This window comes from Mesocricetus auratus, unplaced genomic scaffold, assembly GCF_017639785.1.
Source record: "Mesocricetus auratus isolate SY011 unplaced genomic scaffold, BCM_Maur_2.0 Super-Scaffold_100676, whole genome shotgun sequence".
Classification (NCBI taxonomy): Eukaryota; Metazoa; Chordata; class Mammalia; order Rodentia; family Cricetidae; genus Mesocricetus; species Mesocricetus auratus.
The window spans coordinates 186,843,803-186,870,537 of NW_024429266.1; the positions used below are offsets into that span (position 1 = coordinate 186,843,803).

General features: G+C 41.1%; 1 protein-coding gene and 1 long non-coding RNA gene across 3 annotated transcripts in view; one reads left to right on the forward strand and one right to left on the reverse strand.

Annotated features, from left to right (window-relative positions):
* The window catches only part of LOC106022317, a 63,946-nt gene extending 60,872 nt beyond the window's left edge, over nucleotides 1-3,074 (forward strand). The window contains exons 7-8 of one of the 2 annotated variants that reach the window (XR_005873904.1): nucleotides 185-361; nucleotides 1,636-3,074. This is a non-coding gene — a long non-coding RNA (uncharacterized LOC106022317). Of the gene's footprint in view, nucleotides 1-184 lie in introns of both variants that reach the window. The other variant, XR_005873901.1, reaches the window with a different exon arrangement.
* Nucleotides 1-24,815, reverse strand: part of LOC101844701 (pregnancy zone protein) — a 42,436-nt gene extending 17,621 nt beyond the window's left edge. The window contains exons 1-15 of the mRNA XM_013123625.3: nucleotides 24,668-24,815; nucleotides 22,433-22,616; nucleotides 21,413-21,566; nucleotides 21,207-21,259; nucleotides 20,090-20,110; nucleotides 19,412-19,580; nucleotides 18,468-18,552; nucleotides 16,462-16,585; nucleotides 12,871-12,985; nucleotides 12,247-12,356; nucleotides 9,791-9,952; nucleotides 8,387-8,614; nucleotides 7,560-7,623; nucleotides 3,921-4,063; nucleotides 231-380 (exon numbers count right to left, since the gene is read on the reverse strand). Coding sequence (XP_012979079.1) covers nucleotides 231-380; nucleotides 3,921-4,063; nucleotides 7,560-7,623; nucleotides 8,387-8,614; nucleotides 9,791-9,952; nucleotides 12,247-12,356; nucleotides 12,871-12,985; nucleotides 16,462-16,585; nucleotides 18,468-18,552; nucleotides 19,412-19,580; nucleotides 20,090-20,110; nucleotides 21,207-21,259; nucleotides 21,413-21,566; nucleotides 22,433-22,616; nucleotides 24,668-24,750 — 1,845 coding nt within the window. The 5' untranslated portion in view covers nucleotides 24,751-24,815. The remainder of the gene's footprint in view (nucleotides 1-230; nucleotides 381-3,920; nucleotides 4,064-7,559; nucleotides 7,624-8,386; nucleotides 8,615-9,790; nucleotides 9,953-12,246; nucleotides 12,357-12,870; nucleotides 12,986-16,461; nucleotides 16,586-18,467; nucleotides 18,553-19,411; nucleotides 19,581-20,089; nucleotides 20,111-21,206; nucleotides 21,260-21,412; nucleotides 21,567-22,432; nucleotides 22,617-24,667) is intronic.
* Between the last annotated feature and the right edge of the window lie 1,920 nt (nucleotides 24,816-26,735).

Genomic DNA, 26,735 nt, shown 5'->3' on the forward strand with positions numbered 1-26,735 from the left:
AACACATCCTATTTGTGTTTTGTTACTCATACCATGAAGTAATAAGACCTATCCTAAATTATTATTCACTTGTTAAGAAATACCCGAGTAAAACGAGACGATTCTGTAATGCTCAGTGACTGTTAGGGAATTACGTCACACTTATCGCTCTGAGGATCTTATCCTTTGTGGTTATGGTTTGCAGAAATGGTCTTATGTCATCCTTCTCCCAAGACCGCAATGGGACTCACCGACTGAGGGGAGAGCTCGGCTTCCGGCTTCAGTAGCAGCACGCTCTGGTCTACCGCACGGAGGGCGCAGAGGGACAGGGGCGTGCCTGTGACCTTCAGCTGGGCATCAGAGGCTGGCAGGCTCTGCGCTGGTGAGAAACTCAAGTTTACCTGCAAAAAGCATATGATTATCGCTGTATCTTAAAGACAAAGAAAAGAACATTACAGCCTCGACTCTTCCAGCCCATGCTGCGTTTTTCACTTCCCATCTTAGGGCAGGTTCACAACAGGGACTTTTCTAGGAACTCTCCATTCAGCATCCACAGAATGACCTGGAGGTATGGCTCGGGCTTGCTTGGTTTTCTTTCTTCCTGTAACTGGTGGAAAGTTGACGTTGATCCCACTGAAATAGAATCTATTATGGTCTTGAAAACACTCCTGAGAAGGAAGACTCAAACCTTCGGTGGCTGACCCTGTCTGTATAAGGAGTTGGTGAGATGAAACACCTGACCTCCTCCAGTCATGGTCATGCGACATTCCAAAGTAGGACAGCACTGATGGCCATTGGGGTTTACTGGGCGATCAAAATTAAATATCTAATATGTATTTTAAGGTGTATGTTGGGAAATTAAAAAGCTCATTAAAATGAAAAAGCATCGGAAGGCTTAGTGGAAGAACAGAACAGTGGGAAATTATGCAGAATTTTGTTAGAGTTTTGATTGTGCTTTGGCTAATAGAAAGGTGAGGGAAGCGTTGATTTCTTTCACTGATATAGATATTTTTTAAATTTCCTCTCCTCCTGCTTGTCTGTTTTGTCTTATTCCAGTGTGTTAGTTTTTTGCCTTATCTTACCTTATTTTTCCTCCAAAGCCTGTTTGTTTTCTAACTCAAATGTCAGTATGTTTAGTGAAATTGCTTTACTTAGATCAGTGAATTTCACTGCAACAAGGGGGCAGTTTGAAATCATGCTGTCATGAGACCAACGTCTGCATATCTCGAAATCACCTGTTATAAAAACACTGCCTATGGAGACTTCCAAGTATCTTTTTAGTTTTAGAAAAGTTAAGTTCATTAGAATAAGTTTATGTCTATGTCTAACGAGCAAGTTAGTTATTTGAGAGTATGGTCAATGGAAAATATTATTTGTCAAGAAATGGCCATGTTGGGAAACTGAGAAACTGCTTACTGTTAGGGGAACCAGAAGAGAAACTTCATGTATGGCTTGAAGTAAGCTGTACCTGACACAATAATCAGCATCGTCCCTCGTGAATAGTTACATCTGTTGAGACTAGTAGTCAGAAAAGTGGGGTGAGGTTTCAAAGGAAAAGAATTACTTATACTTTTATTATAATGGAGTCGTGTGATGCAAAATGTCCAAAAGCCTGATGATGAGACACCCTAGACACTTTTGCTTTGTGTTTCTTAGAGAAAGGACTTGTGTGGATGCAGTTAGACACAGGGTCCATCACATCTGAACTGAAAACCTCATCTGCCACCTTCATTCCACCTTGGTCACCAGGAAAATCATCTCATGTGGTCTGGCAGGGGAAGACGAAAACTGTGACACGACAGCTTTCCTCTTTTTTTCCCACTTGACTTATTTTTAAATGAATTCGAGACAGGATCTTGCACTTATCCCAGGTCGGCTTTGAACTCACTACCTACCCCAGCTCCTGCTGAAGCCCCCAAATGCTGAGATCAGAGGCGTGCATTCACTGTGCCTGACTTGTGTTGTCTTCTCTTACTTATCTTTCCACTATATGCAAACATTTGCAGGGCTAGCTGCCAGAAAAACAATTTAAACTAATACATATTTAATGTGTACAAACTGTCTTAAAGGGAAGGCATTAAATAGAAATACAGTTTTTCTCCATCCAATAAAAGATTGAAAAAAATATACTGGCTTGAAGAGACATGTCCCTGTCTGATCCCAGGTCCTTTCTCGTTCTCAAGGCCTCTCTTTGCTCACTGTCCCTTCAGACCTTAATTGGTAACTCCACTAGACTGGCACTTTTGTGGCAGCCAGCATTCTCGTGAGTGCTGCGTGAGTCTTCCTGTGTGTGATTGTCAGTGCTTTCCGTCAACTTTGCTATGGTGAGTGAAAAGGCATTGGATTTGAAGTGAATATAACTTTGAATGGACTTGAGCTTCTTTTGAGAGTTTTTGTGGTGTTACACAGAGGTTTCCAATGCTTGGCAGAAGCAGATGCATTTTTTTTTTCAGATTTGCTTCTGAGTAGAAAGTAATCTTTTTCTGTCAATTATATGCTGTCAGATAGTTTCAAGTCTGGACTGTGTAGAGAAGACTGACCCACCAGCTAAAGATGCTGCCCACTGCTAGAGCCGGGTGAGCCAAAAGCTTAACCCTCCCAGGATTCCCACACAACCACATGTGACCCACAGTGGAAGACCCTGTAGGCTGATGCAGGAAGCTTACTTGATATGAAACTCACAGAAGACCCAAATAGAACCCACACCGTGCTCCTGACACAGTGTCCAGCTTTTACAGGGTTCCTTACATGGCAGCGAAGACTTATACAGCATTCCACACTGCCTTTTGCTTATATCACCACACATGTAATGCATGTGTGTGTGTGTGTGTGTAATGTGAATACAGTCACTGCTGCAGAAATGTCCCCTTGCTGTAAATAGACATTATCCTCCTAGTTATGGTTTTGAAAGAAAAGTGGCTGAGGTTGACAGAGCCCTTCTGATTGCTAATTCAAAGAGTATCTATCAGAACAGTAAAAAAAATCAGATAACCAGTGCCAATTCTGCTCTGGTAAAACTTACGTATAGCTTAGTGGGACTCACACTACAGCTGTATAATCTTTAAAAATAATAAAAGGTCTCACTGACAAGTCAATTTTTTGTATTTAATTCTTATTAAACTGTTAAAAATCTGTATACTTTCCTGTCTGTATTGAGGAGCTCAGTTTAAACTTGAAGCACCGCACTCTTCTGCGGTAAATGGAACCGAGTTGTGCCTGGGGTCAATGGGACGAGACTGACACAGCTTGGTGAAACAGCATTTTCAATGGAAAATTGGTAACAAAATATTTCAAAATAATTTTAAAGTTTGACACAGGACCTGGAGAGATGGCTTAACAGTTAAGAGCACTGGGTTTCCTTGCCAGCACCCACAAAACTGCTCACAGCTACCTGTAACTTTAGTTTCAGGAGATCCTGTGGCCTTCTCTGGCCTTCACAGGTAATAAGTATACTCAAGGTGCACAGACATACACCTGAGCAAGACACCCACAAGCATAAAATAAAATAAAATAACAATAATAGACATATTTTAAAGTTTGTTGTAGAATAGATTTTGAAATCCACATGAGTCTTTTAAATTAAAAAATTCTGCCTGTGGTCACCTGCTTTGGGCGGTGCCACTAGACTGTTAAGGCGTGGCTCCTCTCACTAACTTGAGAGATACTTGGGGGGAAAGTTGAAAGAGCCCTGTGTGGTGGTGTTAAAATGGATATTAAGCCAGGTATGGTGTGCATGACTTTAATCACAACACTTGGAAGGCAGAGACAGGTGGATCTCTGTGAGTTCAAGGTCAACCTGGTTTACATAGTAAGTTCCTAGACATCTGGGGCTACATTAAGAGACCCTGTCTCAAAAAATTTAAAATAGGCATTACTTATTTATTGCCCACAATTATATAAAGGACAGAATAAAAGGATCAGGCTTAGACATAACCACCCACCTTATTGGCAAAACAGTTTTCGATTTCGAGTTTCTGAGTGTCGGCGACAACTTCTCCGTCAGGTAAAATGGCGTAAATGAGCAGGTGTGCCTCAGGAGCCATGCCTGGCTCCATTTGAAGTTGAAAGGAAAATGCCCCTTTTGCTGGAGAATGAAGAAGATTCGAGGTTATGGATTAGGAGTGCATTCTCAATTTTATGTCAGAACAGCTCTTAGAATATTTAAGAATTCGTATTTGGGTCACCCAAGAAGGGCTTGCCCTTTGCCACCTTGTGTGGAGTGGTTTTGACAGATGCATGCTGAGCAAGTGACGTTTTTATAGCTACTGCTTTAATCCTGTCCTCCAGGAAAGTGGGAAAATCCACTTCCTCTATGGCTCTATTTCTAAAGGCTCTCATATGCATGCTGAGCAAGTGGCATTTTTATAGCTACTGCTTCAATCCTGTCCCCCAGGGAAGTGGGAAAACCCACTTCTTCTATGGCTCTATTTCTGAAGTCATTTATATTTTGTTTTGTGTGTGTGAGTGTTTTGCCTCACGCGTATCTGTGCCGCATATGCGTGTGGTGCCCACAAATGCCAGAAGAGGCTATCGGATCCATTTGAGCTGGTGTTACAGATGGTTATGAGCCACCATGTGGGCACGGGGAATTGAATCTGGGTCCTGGAAGAGCAGCCAGTGCTCTTAGACACTCAGGCATCTCTCCAGTCCTTTACGTTTATTTCAAAAACAGATATTACAACTATAGTAAGACTGCAGAGAATTGAGGGATGCTGTAGACCTAAGAAAACCCCATGGTGAGCCTGGCTTTAGAATAGGGGATGGTGCATCTTTATTAGACTGGCAGAATTCTGATGCTGACAGTACTCTAGGAAGTATGCAGGGAGAGAGTCATGGTCTAGCAGACGTCTTAGTGGAGACTTAACATGGTATAAACAGATGGTTAGGAAAAACACAGAGATTAAAAGTAGTGCCAGGTGTTTGGAGATCCAAGATGGTGGCTGGAGGCAGCCATCAGTCAGCCACTACCCCAGCACGGGAAAAATCACAGCAACTGAAATTCAGCTGCTTCCAGAGGTGGACACCTGTGGAAGCATGCTGTGTTCAGAAGTGAAGACACAGCCTACTTGGTACGGGAGATGCAGTACACTGAGATTCCACTTCATTGCAGCCAAAATGGCAAAAAAGAAGATGTACACAGCTCAAATGTTAGCAAAGATAATCTAGGAGAATACAGTTGGTTGGAATGTAAGACAGTGCAGTCACTGTGGTGAACAACACGGGGGATCCTCCATAAACAAAAGCAGAATAATCATAGGAACTAGCTGTGCCACTCTTCTCTGTTTATCATGATATCAGCATTCAGAAGAGACACCTATATACCCACACTTACTGTGGCTCTGTTCACTACCACCAATCTATGGAGTCGACTCAAGCATCCATCAATAGATGAACGGGTAAGAAAGCATGGCACGTCTAGACAATGGAATATTATTCAGCCACAAGAAACAATGAAACTACGTTATCATCCAGGAAAGTGGGTGGAACTGGAGGACATTATGTTAAACAAATCAAACCACATTAAGAGATTAGTTTTGTGTGGTTTGTTTCTCTTATATGAGGAAATATGACTCAAAACTGTAAGAAGAGTCCAGGAAGGGGAAGGGGAGAGGAGGATGGGTAAGAGAATGGAGGCCAAAGTATCATCCATACATGCTTGGGGACAACACTGTAAAACCCATTAATTTGCTTGACCAATAACTATTGATGATTATAATGATGAAGAATTAAAAAAACTACTGCCAGTGAAGGCTATTGGAGGAGGGGGATTCTTGATGTACAATGGCAGAAATTCCAGCAGAACTGTGTCCTGAAGTTATGTGGAAAGCAAACATAAAGGTATTTAGACAGAAACACCGATGTCCAACCTGGCTCCTTCCTGCTGTGGTAACAAGTGATAACAGAGTTGTTCACCATAAAGCCAGCAGGATTTGATAAGGAAAATAAGTTTTTGGAAACTCTTACATTATTCAGCTTCTAAGTAGCACAGAACAATTTCTGGAAATTGGACTCTAGAGAGAAACCACATGATGGACACCCTCTTACTAACATCATGGGAAAGTGAAAATGCCACCATTGTTCAGTCACAAAAGCTCTTTCTTCAAAGTCCCTTTGAAGAGGTTATTTGTTTGATTCACAGAGTCCCCATTTGTCTCAGCCAAAGCCAAAATGAGAGGTGGAATTATTCAGGAAAAGTCTATGGAGAAACCTTTTGCCTAGGAGGATATGTAATATCCTTTGTCTAGGAGGATGCATGATATCCTTTGTCTAGGATGTGTATTATATTGTTGTGGCATACAGGAGGGTGACATGATTCCTGAGGAATTTATCCTAAAAGTGACACTGTCATAAAAGGAACAGAAGGGAGAGCGTTTGATCCCTCTAAGTATGGGACACAAAAGCAGCAGCAGGCACGCTCCGTGCTTAGCGGGAAAGAAAGGGTGGTTGCAAGTCAAGAGTCAATTGAGAGGACAGAGACACCAACCAAGGAGGACTGGTGGCTGTGTTAGAATCTGGGGATGTTTGTCTAGGTGGATTTCATATCTCTGCAGACCAGCAGTTCTTAACTTTCCTGATGTTGCGACCTTTTCATACAGTCCCTCATGTGGTGACCCCCAGTTATAACATTATTTCATAGCTATATCATAACTGTAATTTTGCTATTGTTATGAATTGTAATATAAATACCTGATATGAGGGACAGCTGATATATGGCCCCCAAAGGGGTCGTGACCCACAGGTTGAGAAACGCTGCTCCAGAAAGACGACTGTTCTCCTTGGCATGGATTGTATTTACGCTTAATTTAGAAGATTTGAGATGATACAATTTGGGACTGTTTTGCTGAGTATGACATGTGAGATTTGGGGCTTACATCATGGCTGTGATGGATTGAGGCATTTGTTGATGGAGAGCCTGAATTTGACTTGTTGGATGCATGCGTAGTTCTTGGGATGATTGTGATAAACAGAATTTTACCCTAGGATATCAGATCCTAGAAACCTTTGAGTGTGTTATTTTATGTGGTGATAAAGCCTCTGTAGATGTTAAACGAGGACCTTGAGAGGTGAAAATTGGTTTGAATTATCCAGGAGGAATCAGGGTCGTTATGAGGATAGTTATAAAAAGGAGGTTATCAAAGGCAGGTGAGATTTGAAGATGGAGTGCTCCTGGCTTTTGAGGTAAAGGAAGGGATTACCAATCAAGGCGTGGCAGAGGCAAGGACATTGGGTCTTTTCTAGCATATCTAAAACAGTCCTGACAATACCATGACTTTAGCCCGGTGAGACTTCTGAACAGAAATATGTTATATGCCTGGAAATCTGTGGTATCCTACAGGGCAGCAATAGGTATCTGACACATGAAGTAAAGTTCCTCACTGGATAACTGAGAGTCGCCATGCACTTCCTGTAATCTCACTGGGTAACTGAGGGCTGCCCTGCACTTCCTGTAATCTCACTGGGTAACTGAGGGCCGCCCTGCACTTCCTGACTTCCTGTTATGTGAGAGAGGCTCCAGCTTGCTCAGTTGTTGAGGGTTTGGCAAGATGAGAGGGTATAAAAAAAGGGGGGAAGATGCTTACTGTTTCCTTGTTCAAGTGACAACACGTGACTTCCTGAGTTGAAGATGCTTCCCCTTGCTTTGGTCTGAAGACAGAAGGAAATCAATCCATTATCATTGTAAGGTCTGCCTGCCTATCTTTAGTTTACTTACAATATATAGTTAACTATCATGTTACTGTAACTCAAAAGTTATTTTTATCACTATATTTCCCTCCTACCATTTTCCTATATGTACATATGTGTATTAAATAACAAGTACATAGTTTTGTGTTTTGTTCAGTATTTACTATTCCTATGAATGTGTGAAAAGTATATAGGTGCATATTTTTAGCACTATTATATGTGAAGTATACAGTGGAGGCAGGTGTAAAATATAAATATCCTTTGCTGTTAATCTTATTTTAAAATAAACAAAACTCATTCTCTGTGTGCCTGACTTGGAAATTAGGTAATCTGAACAGTTCAATTTGTTTAATAAATGCATGGACTATTATTTCCAGTGTTCAGGTGAGATAACTGATACTTGTTTTTTGAGTATGAAGTCTAATAAATTATCCAAGGTCTCAGGACTATGAAGAGATGAAACAGAAATGGTAACTATTGTAAATTTGTTAGTTTTTTTGTAGAAATAAAGAAGTATTATTTAGAGTCAATATTTCAATGGTGAACAGGACAAATGATGAACTAAAGCATGAATAATTTCATAGGGCACAGTTTATCTTCCAGTGTAAAAAACAAAAACTCCAATATTAACACTGATGTCCTATAAAACCTGTTACTCTGAGAGGTATCTAGTAAATTTGGAGTCTGAATGATTAGAATTTGTTGCCGTGGCTCTCATTCTTACCAGATAGTAAAAGGTTAAGTCTTTTTCATCCCTCAGGGTATCTTTGTTCACAATGTAGTGCACCCGAATCTCCTGAGTTTGCTCACAGGACAAAGTACCAAGAACAAGTTCAAGATGAACGTAACTCTTGCTTGGGGAAAAGATCCGAGTTGCAGAATGATGTGCTTGTGTGTGAAATTCATCAAGCCACCAGTTATCATAGCAGACATTGTTATCCTTGTAGGTGACCTAGTGAGAAAACAATAGCATATTTGTTATCTATCTATCTATCTATCTATCTATCTATCTATCTATCTTTTCTTCAGTTGATAACTGCTTACCCACCTCCCTATTAAGATTATTTAAGCATTTGCCTGGTGGTGGTGGCACACACTTCAATCCCAGTACTCAGGAGGCAGAGCAGGTGCATCTCTGTGAGCTTGAGGCCAGTCTGGTCTACAGAGTGAGTACCAGGATGACCAGGGCTGTCTTGAAACCCTCTCCTGAGACAGACAGAGAGAGAGAGAGAGAGAGAGAGAGAGAGACAGAGACAGAGACAGAGACAGAGAGACACAGACACAGAGAGACACAGAGAGACACAGAGAGAGAGAGAGACAGTGAAGAAAGAAGAAATAAAAGGAAGACGAAAAGAAAAGGAAGGAAAATGTGCTCATTATGCTTGCAAGGCTCATGTATACTTTTTTCTGTATAGGTTTATTTCATTATTTACAAGTCAGAGCAATTATTTTGCTTTACTTATCCATTCTTTTATATCTTCGCACCTGTATTTTTTGATTAAGTCCTCCTGCTTGTTATTCTTTCTTACCCCACTAACCACCCCACTCAGTCTATTCTTTCTAAGCCTATCTTCTATTTCTGTGCCTTTTTGTGTGTTTGACCCACTTGAGAGTTATTTGACTGAGTGAGGGCAGTGTACAAATGACCACCTCACTGAGGAATATGAGTCCCGTCCCCCTTCAACTTTTAGTAGCCAGCTCCTCTGGCTGGGTGGGGCCTTATGAGGCCCACCCCTCCGTCCATTATGAAGTGTTAATAGGCCCAGTTGTGTACAGGTCTTGTGCAGGTAGCTACTGATTATTTGAATGCTCAAGCACAAAGAAAAATTGTATTATGCTAAAGGAATCAGGGACAATCTAACTGGTAATAGAACTATGAAAATACTAAAAACTTCGAGGCAATACAAGGATGATCATTCTAGTGTTCCCGAAGGCAGACCATGCTGTTAAGTGTCCCTGACAGAACCTTCTGCCATTAGTGATAAAAGTTTCCACACTGCTCAGTTTGTATTATTTCCTGTCACATTTTCTTTTGTCCCTAGAGATCATGCACCTCTCACACACCGCTAAGTTGTGTAGTCCCATGACCTAAGGTGTGTTTCAGCCTCACATTCCCATTTCCACTTACCATGACACCCATGAATGATGAGGTGAAGTTGGAAGTGTCAAGGACAATGTTGACCAAGCCATGCTCATCAGTAGTAAAAGTGGACTGGTACTGAGCTACATCCACACGGACAGATACATTTTTGTTGGGCATTGGCTGATCCGTCTCATCAACAAGACGAACCTAGGAATAGGAAAGTGACAGCTGGTTACAAATGCCAGCTAGCCACAGCGTCTTTCCAGGCTGTTCTGTTTACATCTGTTACATGCTCTGTCCCTCTCCTTTACTGAAGATCTTTGCATTTGCAAATGAGACATTTTCTGAGTTTTAAATTGTGATATTTCTTTTTAAATTCCTTATGACTTTTAAAGTTGATGGTTTATTCTTATTTTAATTGATTTTATTTTATGTGTATAGGTGTTTGGTCTGCATGGATGTCTGTGTGCTGTGTGTGTGCCTGGTGCCCTCAGAACTCAGAAGAGGGCATCAGGTCCCCTGAGTTCCAGGTGGTTGTGAGCTGCCACGTGGGTGCTGGGAATTGAACCTGGGTCATCTGAAAGTGCAGCTAGTGTGCTTAGCCACTGAGACATCTCACCAGCCCTTTATTTTATTATTTTTAATTGAACAACAATAATGTACAGTTTTAGAGTACAATGTGATATTTTGATAACTTCATGTAATGTAGAATGATTATATCTAGTTAATGAACCTATCCGTCATACTTATGCCTTTTTTTCTTAATGACAGGATTTGTGCTAGTTAGTTTTTTTTTAAGATTTATTCATTTTTATTATTTTAAGTGTGTGTGTGTGTGTGTGTGTGTGTGTGTGTGTTAGTGGTGATGGTGGTGGTGGTGGTGGTATACACATATAAAATGCAAGTCCCCAGAGGTCAGAGGTGTCATATCCCCCTGGAACTGGATAGTTGTAAGCTGTCTGATGTGGGTGCTTACAGATGTCCGTCCCCCCGCCCCCCCGCTGCTCTTTCCTCTCTCCCACTGCTCCTGTCCCTGGAGACCAGTCTCCTCCTCCCCCTTTCCCTTTTTTACAATCCTTTTCCCCTAGTAAAAAAATCCATCTGCTGGAAATCTGTAGCATGGCATCTTTCAATCTCCTGCCATCTTTTTTTCCCTGTTGATTTTTAAAAATTAACAACACCTGTGATGGCCTTGCCAAACCCCAACATACTTATCAGTGTCTTTTCCAACTTGATATGAAATATTAAAATGAATGAAGAAAGCATTAAAGTCAAACTCAGATATAAATGAGAAAGTTGTTCTTAAACTTAGTCCAAAGATTATTTGTTACGAAAGCAAACTTGAAAAATGCCTGAAACCTTAGCTGTATTATATTAAAAAGAAATGAGCGGTTTGCTCAATTGTATTATGTGTCCTAAAACTTACCAACATTGCTATTACAAACAGTGCTTTAGCATTGAAAAAGAATTCTTTAAAATTTTTCAGTAATTAACAATTTCATCACCTAGATGAAAGATTGTTGATATCTCTTGGCTATTAAATGTCTCCCAAAGGCTTGGATCCCAGTGTGGTGCTATTGGTAGGAGGGTTAGGGTTTGAAGTCCTTGGGTCATTGGAAGTATGTTGTCAAAGGAGACTGTAATCTTGGCTCTCACTCCTTCTTTTTTGTCATGAGAGGGAGAATTTGTCCTTTATGCCTGCACTGTAATGTATGATGTCACCACAGACAAAGTCATAAGACACAAGTCATGAGACTTCCAAGATTCTGGGCCAAATAAACGTTTTACCTATATAAGTTAATGGTCTCAGGTATCTTGTTATAGTAAAGAAAAGCTGACTAACAATTACTTTATAAAAACCATTTCTGTGGGAAACTGCATTAGAAAAGCTTTCTTTATAAAGAGGAAATCAAAGAGAACATAGCCAAACTACATTAAAAATTATGTTACAGAGTTGTGTAAGGAAGTTGATGATTTAAAAATTGCCTTTTCCCCCTAACATTTCACTATCCTTGATAAATGTGAAATTGTTTATGGTTTCTTTTTCTCAATAATTGTTGTAATGTATTTTTGCAATGAAATTTTTTCTTAAAAATCTTATACCTGGGTTTGTGGAGATGCCTCAGTAGATGAAATGCTTCTTGTGTGTGCATGAGGGTTCAGATTTCCAGCAATGCACAAATGCTGAGAGGATAGGACAGCCTGCCTATGATTCCGGAGCTTGGAGTGTTGCAACGGGGATATCTGAGGCAAGTTGGCTAGCTAGACGAGCCAGAGCTCTCAAGCTGTGTGTTCAAGTGAGAGACCGTGCCTCAGAGAATAAGGTGCAGAACTCCCGAGGAAGACTCCCGATGTCAACCTCGAGCCTCCCTACATGCATGTGACAAGCACACACATACCCACATACATGTGTGCCTACATTCAGGTAAGGATGTATACACATGTGTATGTACCACCATGCCTCTAAGTACCATTATGGGGGAAAATGGAAAATACTTTACCTGTCCAAAGAAAGGTAGTCCAGGCCTGTAATGTGAATCCACTTTAGTAAATGTTAGTTTGCTTAAGGTATTTGTTATTTCACATGACCCATAACCAGATAGTTCCAGTCCTGAAAAAAAAAGTGAAGTCAGTTTTGTGTATCCCAAACTCACCTTCTACCTGTACCTTGATGCTCCTCCAATATTACAGGATGTCATAGTAATCGTTGAATAGTTTTATGATGTATCATGTCCAATATGTTTTTATTTCTCTGTTAACTTTTTTTTAAAAATCAGTTTACTCAGACCATTATTAAATATATCTGAAGTTAGCCATGCTCTTCAGAACCACATGTGAGCTTCCTGTTGTGTAACTCTGTTTCCGCCATTCTGAGAATGAGTGTGCTTGTGTGCTTTCCCCTGCCGATCACTCGTCTTGCAAAACATCACTCACCCTCCACATTCCTTATGGAAATTTGACCACAGTTACACACACACACACACCCATTCTCTTCTTAAACATTTAGCTTCTTGAGATCAGTGACCTGTCATTTTCATAATATTTGGATGCTATACAGTATTCCAAATAGAATGGAAGACTGGTAAATTCCCTCTCAATAGACATTTATTAAAAACAGTACAGACCTGTTCCCTCCTCTTTGACTTTGGCTTCCACTTGTATTTTCATGTCAAGGCCTTTTTGTCGTGGCTGAAATACCTTGGTTTTTACAACTTGACTGAAACATCCTTTGTCATCTGCCTGAAGAGAAGGGGGGAGAGTTCCCTAGTTCTTTGATTTGCAATCGAAACGGCAGTCATAAGTTTGAGAAAACATTTTACGTATTCAGATACCTATTCGATGTAGCTGGCTTTTTTAGTCTTTGGGGGCCCACCACACAGTTCCCAAATAAATACATGGAGACTTATTCTTACCTATGAATACCTGGACTTAGTTTGACTTGTTTCTAGCCAGCTTTTCTAATTTAACTTAAATTATCCTGTTTCTCTTTTCCTGTGTTTTGTCTCTAGGTTTTTTACCTTTCTTTATTCTATATATCTTTCTTTCCTGCTTATTCTGTGACTGGATATGTGGCTGTGTGGCTGGCTTCTGGTGTCCTCCTCTCTTCATTTTCTCACTTCTCTCTTCCCTAGATTTCACCACCTTCTCTCTACTCACCAGCCCTGCCTATCCTTTCCCCTGCCTTGCAATGGCCGTTCAGCTTTTTATTAGACCAATCAGATGTTTTAGGCAGGCAAAGTAACACAGTTTCAGAGTTAAACAAATGCGACATAAAAGAAGACAATACATCTTTGCATTATTAAACAAATATTCCACAGCATAAACAAATGCAACGTATCTTAAACACTAACATCCCACAACAATTTGATGTGTATCCTTTCCCAACCCCAAGGATGAATGGTTTCTTTGTTAAATCTCTGGGTTGTTTATAGCCACCCTTTGTCTACCCTCTCTTCTAAAAATGGACCCTCTTTCTAGTACATCAATTATCCTAGAATTCCAAGTGTGGCATCACTTTTGTAATTATAAATCTTTGCATATGTTGCTTCTCAAATGATAATATTCTTTCTCTCCATTCTTCCCTTGGCCAACAGTCCCTGCTTCTCAAAACTCAAGTCAGGCACAACATTTTCTAAGAGGCTTCCATAACCACCTCTAGCTCAACACTGACTATGGGATGTGTGCTGTTTTTGTATAATATATTTAAATATATTGGTTGATATTCACTATACATGGTAATGGGTTTTATCAGAACATTTTTATGCGAGTATATGACTTACTTTGAACACATTCTCCCCTCTGTCCCCTCTCTACTCCCTGTCTTTACTTCCCTTGTTTGCCTCAGTCAGTCGGTTTTTCAGAGGTTGACTTAACTCTCTTAACATGATTATCTCCAGTTGTGTCCATTTTCCTGAGAAATTGCATAAGTTGGCTCTTGTTTATGGCTGGAAAAATGTCGCTGTGCAGATCACACCACATTTTCTCTATTCTTTCTTCCACTGACAGGCACCTCAGCTGGTTTATAACATAGCTACTGTGAACAATGGTGTGATAACTGGGTGTGCAAGCATCTCTGTGATGTGTTGATGTGATGAGTCCTTCAGGTCAATACCCATGTGTAGCTGGTTATACAATAGATTGATTTTTATTTTTATTTTTTGAACCTCCATTCTAAGTTCTTTAGTGGCTGGAGTAGCTTACATTTCCACTAGACAAAGGTTTACTTTTCTCTGTGTATTTGCCAGCATTTGCTGTTACTACATCGACTCTACATGTATTCATGACTGTATTTTTTTTCTTTTTTGGACAGTCCTGGCACTAGCTCTTGTAGACCAGGCTGATCTTGAATTCACAGAGATCTGCCTGCCTCTGCCTCCCGAGGGCTGGGATTAAATGTTTGTGCCACCACTGCCTGGTTATGACTGTATTGTCTAAGTTATATGGCTGATGTCTGAGTCATTGGGAGGATGCACATCCACCAACTAGACAAATCCTTATAGTGGTCAGATTTCTGAACTAACTGTTGTAGCTTTGGTTTCAATAAAGGTTTGTTTCCAACTTGCACCTATGTATATTCAAATATTCATTGCATAACAAATTTAATTATATCATAGGTATGCATCTTGACAAATGTTTATAATCCCAGCATTTGGCAAGTTGAGGCAGGAAAATGTGAATTTGAGGTCAGCTTGGATTACATAGTAAATTCCAGGCTTGCTATATAATTGGAAAGCAAAAGCAAGAGCGGGAGTTCAAGGCCATCCTTGGTTATATAATGAGATCCAAGCCAGCCATCTCTCCAGGCCCATCAGTTTTTAGGAGACAGCTTCTCTTTCAGCCATCACTGGCTTAGACCTCATTATGTAGCCAAAGACTACCTTGAACTCCTGTTCTGGCCTTTGATTTCCAATTGTTAGGATTACAGGTGTGAACCTCCACACTCAACTACTTATAAATGTGTCAGAGGCCGTGGGAGCTGCGTAGGTGACAACTAGTTTTCAGATGTCAACCCACCAGAGGAATGTTTCTCTGATGGAGGAGAATCCCATCCGGACAAGACCTGTGAGACCACCGACCCTGAAAACTGTTGTTCCTGTCTGTAATTTTCTTATGTGCAAAAGCAGCTACGGTGTCTCCTCAATGCCTGCACTACAGTGTGTAATCTCATATGATATGCATGTGTAATCTCATGATTGCATCTCAATCTTATGGGCACATATATTCATGGACAATCAGAAAGATGACTTCTCATTAAGTGTATAATTTTGCTATATACATAATATACTAGGATATGCTTCATAATTAGATCTATTGTGCCACAAGGAATGTAAGACACTTAAAAGCCTACTTTGTTCCTTTTACTTAAACAACACACAATTATCTCATTTTTTTTTTACCACAGAGCAAGTTCAAATTAGAATGAATGTTTCTGTTAATGGATCATAACTTAAAAACTTTACAGATTAAAAGTTGTAGATGTCTAACCACTAACCAATGTTTTTTTTTTTAACACAAAACAACCTAAAAAATCATGCCAATTCTTTGCTTGCCAAGTCTGGCTGATAAAAGACCAATGTCTCACAGCTTGTCTCACTGGGCACTGTGCCCCCAGTCTCTGGTCACAGTCATCCACCAGAAACCTTGAAACTTTGTGTTGCCATGGTAACAAACCGTGGGAGTAGCCTTGAAAGCTGGTCTCCGAGGCTACTAATATAAATGTTTTCAATGCAACATACTCTGTTCTCAGTTGTTTTCCTTAGTTGTTCTTGTTAAACCTCCCCTGTGACGTAATAGGTTCTCTAATTGCTATTTTCTAAGTCTTCCCGCTGTAGTCCAGATGCCCATTCACTTTTCATTATTTCCCCTTTGTCATTTGGAAATGACATGCCACTGGGTCCTCCCACCATCCCAATTTTTAATACCTGACCTATTCTGTGGCAAAAGCCAGCTTTGAACACTTCTTTATTCTTTTAGAACTTGGTATGTTGATTACTGTTGGCAAGAAAAAAAAATCACAGAATTGGCCAGTCATGCATGCAATCATAGATTGATAATCTCCATCCTCATCTGGGCTCCTAACACAACCAGCCATTCTCACATTTCTTCCTCCTACCACAATATTTTGCTTGATGACATTTCAAATGTATCCCCTATTGTGCTCCATTTAGCATTGTAGCTCATGAGAAATTAAGAGCGAGGGAGTGGTTTCTACATACCTGATGGCTGAATTCTTGACAGATACTTTGTGAATTTTGGCCATGGCAGATGGAGCGGTATCGTGAATATTTCCTGCACACGCTAATTGTCACCAGACCTGGGACGGGCTTTCCATATGTGTATCTACAACAATAAAATGATCATTCCAATGCCATTGAGTATGAAGGATCCAGGTGTCTCTTCACTTGACCCATTCATTGGTCCATTGTTTCATCTAAGGGAACTGTTTTATGTCCCTGGCATCTGCACTCTAGAACAGCTTGTGATAGCAGGCTGCATCCTGACATCTATGTAGTGATGAAAATGTGCCTATAATTAATTCTAAGACAAAAGGGTCAGTGAACCATTTGAAAATGCCTCTAAATGGAAAGATACTGATTTAATATTTTTCCCAACTCCTCTCTCTCTCTCTCTCTCTCTCTCTCTCTCTCTCTCTCTCTCTCTCTCTCTCTCTCTCTCTTCCTCTTCTTCCTTCTCTTCTTCCTCTTCCTTCTCCTCCTCCTCCTCCTCCTCCTCCTCCTCCTTCTTTTGAGACAGGGTCTCATTATGTATCCTGGCTGGCTTGGAACTTACTGTAGACCAGGCTGGTGTAAACTTAGAGATCTGCCTGCCTCTGTCTCCTGAGTTCTAGGATTAAAGGCCACCACACCTAGCCTTTTCTCTCCTTTCTTTTTTTTAATGTATGTTTTAAATTTAAATTAGAAACATGCATGCTTCAAATGTCAATCCCGGCTCCCCCCTTTTCCCTCCACCAGCCTCACCCCCACCCCCCACCCCCATCCCATCCCCACATCATTCCCCAGGGAGGGTAAGGCCCTCCTTGGGGGGATCTCCAGGATCTGTCATTTCATCCAGGGCAGGACCTAGGCCCTTCCCCATGTGTTCAGGCTGAGAGAGCATCCCTCCATGTGGAATGGGCTCCCAAAGTTGATTTGCATGCCATGGTGAACACTAGTCTACTACCCAAAGCCCCAGAGATTTCTGAGGCCTCCTCACTGACACTACATTCATGGAGTCTTGATCAGTCCCCTGTTGACCTCTTAGTCATCAGTCTGGGGTTCAATTGAGGTTTTGGTATTAAGACTGTCCTGTGCACTGGAGAGATGGCTCAGCAGTTGAGAGCACTTGTTGCTCTTCTTGAGGACCCAGATTTTATTTCCAACATCCACCTGGTGGTCTAGAACTGTCTATAGTTTCAGTTCCCAGGAGTCTGATGCCCTTTCTATCCTTTGCATGCTCAGGCATGCATGTACATAGACATACCTGTGGGCAAAACCCCCTACACATAAAAAAGAGTGCTTCTTGCTCTTCCAGAAGACCTGAGTTCTGTTTCAGGCACCCATGTGGGATGGCTCACAACTGCCTGCAACTCCATTCAGTGCTTCAGTGGAACGGATATCTCTGGCCTTCTTGGCACCTGCCCATGTATATGGCGTATACCCACAAAATATCTTAACAATGACTGTCTCTGCTATCAGAATTATTTTAGGTTAAAAGAGAGAAGGATACATAAAGTCTACTCCTGAGTATTTTAAAATAGTAAGTGAGTAGACTTACTATTTGGGAAAGCAGTGGCTACAAAATAAAAACACAATTATCAGTAATGTCACGATGACTCAATTTGTTTCTGCTGCAGATGATGGGAGGGTACCACGCAAGGCTGGAATTAGTTTGCCATGTTAGAATGACCTGTGACCCATGTTGTGATGGAGGATTCTTGACTCTTGCCTTAGATTTGTAATTAGAATTCATGTAGGTGAGGCCAGGGATTCCAATTCTAATTAAGCTCCTCCCATACAGTGGATGTAGAACAATATCTGAAAATCTCCCCTTAGCCCAGCTGTGTGATTGATGAGTGCTAACCTCATGCCCATAGCTTTCTTCCTGTATACCTCTGCTAATGCTTGTATGTGCCGATAAGTAAGGCATCACTAAATATTATTTAAAACACACAGTTTCAAATGGAATATGGATATCAAAATAAGATGAAGAAAATGTAACTCACAAGCCACAGGCAGACACAGCAAATTCCTCGTCCAGGAAAGCAATAGTCTTGGGCATTTTTACTTGCACCTCAAATTTGGGTAAAACTGTTTCAAACAGAAGAAAAAAGGAGGTGAGAGTGGGTAGGAAACCTCATGAACATTACCGATGGATTTTGTTAGAGGAATCTATGACATAGAATCACATGGAAGGAGCACCAGTGTCAATACTGGGAAAGAGCATTGTCATTCACCACTGTGAGCAGTTATACCGCACTAACTCGGTGAAATCGGGACTGCATTGCCCAGACTCCTCTGATTTCGTGTAAGATTTCAAAGGTGGGTGAAATGTCCCTGGGTCTGAAGACCAGTACTATCAGATGTAGAAGCAGAAGACCAGTGGGTTCAATATGATCTCTCTCTGTCTCTGTCTCTGTCTCTCTGTCTTTCTCATTTTTATCAAGCGCTAGCTATTCTGACAGACATCCCCGTCCCACTACCAGACACCTGACCTACTGAATAGCGAAATAAATATCAGGGGTCACAGCTTTCTGCAGACCCTTGCACTGGTTCCCGTGAATCCTCCACTCTGGCAGCTGACAATGCACTCCCCCTCCTCGTTCCCAACTCCCTCGTGCTCTGACTAACCCATGCCCACTTCAGAACTTGTTAGTCATGTTCTACGATTTGCCACATCCTCCTGTTGGGCCCTTTCTTTTCCAGCGCTCCCACAGTTGAGAAAGGTGTTACCACATGTGATTATCATAGCAGCTCTGGGGGGGGTTTGAGAGTCATGTTTCTTGATTGGTTTTCCGATATTGACTTCTGCCATTGTCATATGCACACACAGTGTGAGAACATACCACCCTTGACATGCACACACATGCATACAACTCACATACACACACAAAAGGAACTTAGTACATTCCAACATCATAAACCTGTCAAACACTTGGAGGATTCTTACCATATTCGTCCACCTCAAAGTGGTGCTCTATTTTCTCCCCGGAGTCCTTCTGCACTATAACCTTGTAGGTACCTAGAGCGGGCTCGACTGACAGTGGGAAAGAGAGCTGGCGTAGTCCTGTTGGTAGATCGACATTTTGCCATTGAAAAATGCGGTTCCTCTTGGGATTCTACAGAAAGATATTATGGGTTGCATAAACAACTGATTACAATTGATTAGAGGTCAGTTTTCAGGTAATAATAACACTGGGAGCTTAATAAGTGGTTGATGAATTAGTGCTAAAGTTATTAACCCACTTTTAAAAAGAATTCCAGACTGAGTAACAGAGTGAGGTCACCAGCTGTGAATCCTATGAATCCTAATGCAGTACCATACCAGATACATCAGTCTTGTCTGATATTAGAATGCAAGCAGGTTAGAAGGGAGACCCTGCATATGTGTGTCATACTAAACTTTTGGCATGCATGTTTATTTTGGCCAGAAATATATGAAGAGTTATGAAAGCACACCATCCTAAAGAACTATGATCCTTCATTTAACTCTTACTTTCCCAAAGAACTTGAGGTAGGCAAAAAAAAATAGTATTTGTTTAGTTGAGGTGGCATCTAAAAGGAGAAAAGAAGTCCAGTGTGACTAGTAGGCTGCCCTCTAAACTTAGATGTGCAGTGTGTTACTTACCTCAATATAAACGACAGGGAACTGAAAAGAAAAAAAAAAAAACAGCATGAGTGTGTGGTGGAATTTACAAAGAGATCATCATCGAAAACCACAGTTTAAAAATCGTACTGAACTTCCTGCTTTCTTTTTCATACCATAATTTATTTCCTTGTTCCATACCATTTTTCTTTTTAATCCGTTCTTTGAGAATTTTGTGCAATGAGCTTTGGCCATATTCACCCCTCCCACGCTTCTTCCAGATCCACACCCCTTTCTTTTCTCATCCAACTTCATGTCTTCTTTTTTGTTTTCACCCATCAAGTCCAATTATGCTGCCCACGTATTCATGGATGTCAGAGGCAATGGTGACATCTGGTGGAAAAGCCTATCGTGTTTCTCTTGTCTGAACTAGGAGAGGTCCCCGTTTGATCTGTAGCTTTTCACATGTTTAGATTGGGACATAAATCTGTCTGTCTGTCTTTCTGTCTGTCTCTGTCTCTGTCTCTCTTTCTCTCTCTCTGTTTTTCCAGACAGGTTTTCTCTGTGTAGCCCTGGTTGTCCTGGAACTCACTCTGTAGACCAGGCTGACCTCGAACTTGCAAAGATCCACCTGCCTCTGCCTCCTGAGTGTGGGATGTAAGTCTCTTAAGAAGTCACAGTTTTCCTTTTAAGGCTGCCACACATTTGAGGAAATCTATCTGGATCTGAACAATAAGTGTATTATGATTTTGCAAGTGATATTTGCTTGAGAGAAACCAAAAACACTTCTGGAAGTGGCTAGAATCTTCTAAGAGGACATTTTCAAATCTTGTTGTTATTTTTCAGACAGCATCCTACTGTGTGGTCCAGGCAGGCCAAGGCCTTGTGGTCCTTCACCTCAGCTTGCTGTGTTCTGTGATTAGAAGCATGCATCACCAGCCCAGCTTGATTTTGAGCGCTTTACCTACTTTAAGAATGCAGTTGGTGAACTGCCTGGATGCTACCACTGCATATGCTTTTGGCATGGATACTTTCAGGCAATCTACTGTGGATTTAGGTATCTCTTTCAACATTTCAGGTTTTTTTTTTTTTAATGAATCAGGGCTTAAATGCTTGCTTATTGACCTGATTTGAATTCACCCACCAAAAGGAGACTCACCGTTTCATTCAACGGGTGAAAACTGATGTCCATAGAGACAACACGGAATTTCACTGAAACAGAGAATTTCTCTGTGAGACACCCACCCCGCCCCGCCCACGCCTCTTGAGAACCCAGGGCCAGAGGCTCCATGGCTGCAGCTTAGAATAAAGAGTACCACCCACCCACAGTCCTGCCGCTGTCTTTGCTCAGTTAGTTCCTCATACCTGGTTGTCCTGGTTTGTATATGGGTTTGTCTGTCTGGACAAAGACTAGATTCTCGGCTTTTGTTATCTCTATCAGCTTCCTCTTTGTGAAGTTCTGGGTTGGCCCCTTTATCTCCACGGTAATGAATGCTGAAGATGAGGGCAAACTGGAGATCTGCAAGACAAATGTGAAGAGTGTGCTCAGCTCTTGCAGGGGTCTTGTGAACTCTTGACAACTGGCCCGGGAATGTGAAGAACTCAGTCTCCTGTGACATCCATAGACTACTATGAACGTGTTACGTGATGTTAAAAATCCTCTTCCTTGACTAAGGGAGAAAACAATGGACCATGCAGAACAGTGCAGTCAGGACAGTGAATGAGATGGTGTCTTTACATTTTCACAGCAAAGTCTTGGTCTTAAAAATAGCTATCATAGTAGGGGCTGAGTGGGAGGAGATGAGAGAGGGATAACTGGGATTGGAATATAAAAAATAAATTAATAAAAAATAGTTATCATATTCCACCTTCCAAGGTCAGCATCAGTCATCTGTCTTACATGAGAAACTTGGCTTTTAAGAATCTATATTCAAGGGCTAGAGAGATGTCTCAGCAGTTAAGAGACACACTGTTCTTGCAGAGGAATTAGGGTCCCATATCCATGTCAGGAGGCCCCTCACTGTCCACAGCTCTAGCTCGGGGGTGCCCTCTTCTGTCCTAGTGGTTACCTGCATTCATGTGCATATACATAGAGACTCACAAAGTAAAAATAAATCTTAAAGAAGAACAATAACATTTATAGCTATAAAAGTATAAATAGTATTTACCTCAGAAGTTCATTTTAAGGTAAAATTGAATCTTTTCTATAGCTATGGTAACCATTCAAGCACTTCATTAGATCTGTTTGTAATTATCATAAAAAGAAAATTTGTTTACTTTGTACTCGTTTTTCCTTAAGACATATATATTTGATGGATGAGAGCATAAAGTTCAACTCAATTGCTCTTTCTCTAGCAGTCCCACACGTCCAGGAAGGACACTGACCGTGAAAGGGCGGCAGTAGAAGGAGTCCTTCTCCACCGCCAGGCCTGTGAGGAGGTTTGTGATCTGCTTTTCGTACTCCAGAATTATGTTGAGTGTCACGGTTTCGTTCAGGTGGAGGAGATTGACGCAGGCCTTTTCAGGAAATCCTGCATAAAGCTGTGATGGGACCAGCACCACATACTGTCTGTGGAGAAGAGGGTCAACGGTAAAGGATTAAAAAGATGTCATGACTGTTTCTTTTCTAGTGTATTTCATATTGCCATCAGACATAGGGTGCATCCAGATTGGATTCCCCAAAAATCACCATAAAACCCTAGATAAAATACTGATATGGTTCTCTGGTGTTCGGGAAATGTTCACCCACACACAGAATGCTAGAAACTTTGGACAATCAATTCGAGTTATTGCTGTGTAGCAATTTCCTCCAAATTGAAACATTCCTCCCTGGGGGGAGGAGGTAGATGAGACCCGAGAAGCAGATCTGGAGAGTTCTGGAAAGCTAAGGCTAGCGTCTCTCCAGGGCAACAGAAGCCACAAACAACCGCTGGAGAGGAGAGAGGAGACTGGGTTGTCTCTAAGAGACTCCTGGACCAGCCGCGCTGCCTGGAGGAGACTCTCCTACCAGCAGAACTATCTGCAAATGAGGCAGAGAGCTCCAGGGGTGTGGCTTTCATGAATCATTACCCAGACAGAGGTGAGACTTTGTTACATAGTTGTCTTTGAAACTTCCATGCTCCTGTAAGCGATCCCTGACCCATACTCCTGTAGGTAATCCCAATAAACGCATTTTTTGGCCAAGCTGAACTATTTAGGGCTATTGTTGGTCCCCTATCTGGGGTGGGTAGATGTTTGTGCCAGGTCTCTCCTGACACAGGCACACACGCACATAACCATCTGATGCAACGGCTATTATATTTTTTGGTTAGAAATTCTAAATTTCCAAACCACGAACTAATCAGTGGTTTATCACTGGAAGCCTTAGAAACCCAACTGCATGTGGCCTCAGGTTCCATACGACCACCAAAAATCTCTCACCCAGGAAACACTAGAAACTGGCATGCAACATGTGGGGAGAAGCGGAATTGCTTTTCAACCTTGTTTAAGAAGCAACCTCAGCTCCTTTCTTCCTCTCTCTGTCTGGTGGTGTAAACCAAGCCAAGCTAGGCTAATCTGCAGACATCACCAGACACTGCCCAGAGGAGAACAAGCCTCTCCTGTCAGGCACCCAGGTCGTATGTTTTACATTGCTTCTCACCTCCTGAGTATCCGTCTGTCCTGTAAATTTTTATTTCTTCGTAAAACCTATTACTTTTAAAAGAACTTGCCAAACTTGACAAAGATTCTTTTCCTATATCAGGTCCTATGAAGTCTAAGACTTTCTTTGTGGGTATTTTCTGAGACCTCTGCGATGGCTCTTTTCTATTTGGGGACTTTCTTCTCTCCCTCCCTCCCTCCCTCCCTCCCTCCCTCCCTCCCTTCCTCCCTCCCTCCCTCCCTCCCTCCCTCTCTCTCTCTCTCTCTCTCTCTCTCTCTCTCTGTCTTGTGCGTCATATTTCTTTTTTCGTATTGTGAGCTATTTCAGGAAGGGTCTGAGTTTTGTTGACATGTTCGCTAAAATCTACTAGCAGCCCCTAACTGTTTTCTGAAGGATTCAATGAAGAGACTCACACAGTCTCTCATCCATTTTTCTTGGGTGCACCTGACTTTAGGGAAACGGAGACACTGAGTTACTTCTCAACACCAGGACATGACATGGTACTTGTGAATGGATAAACCAGTGGTTCTCAACCTGTGGGTCTTAACCCCTCTGAGGGGTTGAATGGTTCTTTCACAAGGGTCACATATCAGATATCCATACATATCAGATATTTACATTACAATTGATATCTAGCAAAATTACAGTTGTGAAGTAGCAATAAAAATAATTTTATGGTTGGGGTCACCACAACATGAGGAACTGGATTAAAAGCTGGAAGCATTAGGAAAGTTGAGAACCACTGCCCCCACATTTTTTGGTAGGAATTCTATATTCTTATCTAGTGCTGTTTGACAAGATTACTGGCCCATATATCTCAGAGGTCTCTAGACCTGGGGTAGATCTTCCCCAGGAGCCATAGCAACTTACTGGTCCTTATACGTTTTCTGACAACAGATAACTGCATAGGAAACCAGGAAATAGAGAACACAGCAGGAAGGAAGGACCCGATAGAATCTTCTGAAATAAGAATTGCTTACGGTTTTGTAGTAGCTGTGGCATCTCTGGGAAGAAGCAGAAACAGGAAAAGCCAGACCAGTGTGGTCTGCCGGTTTCCCCTCATGCTGGAGAGGGCCAGAAAAGAATAATGGGGCCGAGCTCTCGACACCTTGAAGTCTGCTCGTTGTCCAGATCCACTGGTTTTTATTTTACCTGATGGGCAGTCAGAGTAAACTGCCAACCATTTATTTTTGTAACACATTAACTACTTCACTATTAAAAAATCAATTCTAGATAATTTCTAGGACCATCTCTATTCTTTTATTGACTTTTTGAAGTTACCCAAATGTTTGAAAAAAAAATGGTGCCTAGAGGCTGCCACTAACTCAACACTTTAAACAAATTTTAAAGAAAAATAAAATAAATCATATGGTTTGATGAAATCAATCAATATGCTTGGCATTCTTTTAAAAGGACAATAAATGCAAATATATAACATCTCCCCTTGGTAATTCAGGGTGCATTGCCTTCAGTAAATGACATAATAAGTGAAATTTACTTTAGAATGTTAGAGAAGGTAAGATTGGAGGTATGTGCTTTAATGTCTGTGAATGAACACAGGTGCACACCTCCATGCCTGGCCTTTTATGTGAATGAATGCTGGGATACAAACTTAGGTACTGATGCTTGCACAGGAAGCATTTTGCCGACTGAACTACTTCCCCAGCCCATCCTCCCATGTGTGGAAGTTTGACTTTTAATTTTTTATGGTTCTCCTAATCTTTGTTCATTATAAAGAAAATGACAGTTCAGTTGGACCTAAGCCATATACACATATTTAATAAAGCACTGACAATCTAGGAAATAAAGAGGACTGATTATTCTATGTATATGCATTCACGTTTAATTATTCTAGGATGAAATAAAACATGTTTTATCAGTATTGATTCATTGTCTTCTTTGCATTCCAAGATAGGAGTGTTAGAATCTATTTTACAAAGCCATGAAAATAAGAAAAACCCCATTATTACATTACTGTACCATCACCACAAGATTAAAGTTTGTGTATGTTGCCTGCTATGATGGTGCATGTCTGTGACCCTGGTACTCATGAGACTGAGCAGGAGGACACAACTTCAAGCTTAGCCTGGGGGCAGGTGTGAGTTTAAACCCAGCCTGAGAAATTTGCTGACCCTGCCTCAAAATAAGAAGTGAAGAGCAGGCTGGGTCAAGGCGTGGTGGCACACGTCTGTAATCCCAGCACCTGTGTGGAGGAGAGAAGGGATTGCTTGCCAGTTCAAGGCCAGGTCGGTTTATCCGGTGAGTTCTAGGCCAGCTATGGAAACACAATGAGATCCTTTCTTAGATTAAAAAAATAAGTACCAAAATATTACCCAGTGATCATGTGTTTTATGCCATGTGTGAGGCTCTAGGAGGATGGGGAAAATTTGGTCTTTAAATTATTTCTTAATGAACTTAAATGTGTATTGCATTTGGCTCCCTTGATGAGACCGTGTGTCTTTGGATGGCTATTGATTATTGCTAGTTTGAGACAGATTTTGACAGTCAATTCTTCACCTATCTTTTTCTACCCTATTTCCTGTTGTGTAGATAGACAGAAGCAAAAAGAAAACTTGTTCTTTTAAAAGGAGATAGAAAAGAGACAGGGTCCTTTTCAACAATACCACTTAACCATTTTCAATTCAATTTTGGAAAACAGAGGTCACATTTTGGTCTTCAATAAAATTAATTTTAAGTTCTAATTTAGCAGGTGCATTAACTATACCTTCATCCATTCTTTCGAAAGCATGGCTCTGTACATTAGTCAGTCTAAGAGTCTGGAAGTCTGTCTGTTGAGTCATTTTTACACCAAATTCCTAGAGCTCACACCCAAAGGCTCACTAGGACTCAGAGATGGCTACCTACTGCTACCTCTTTAATTAAAGACACAGTTTTCAACCCAGTGTACTTAGCAATTCTGAATAAATTAAAATACCAGCTTGTTTAGTTTTGGATATAACACAAGTATAAACAGACTTTTGTTAATATAGCACTCCATGGAATGTTTTTATGTGACCAGAACCATGAGCTACACTTTAGCTCATTATA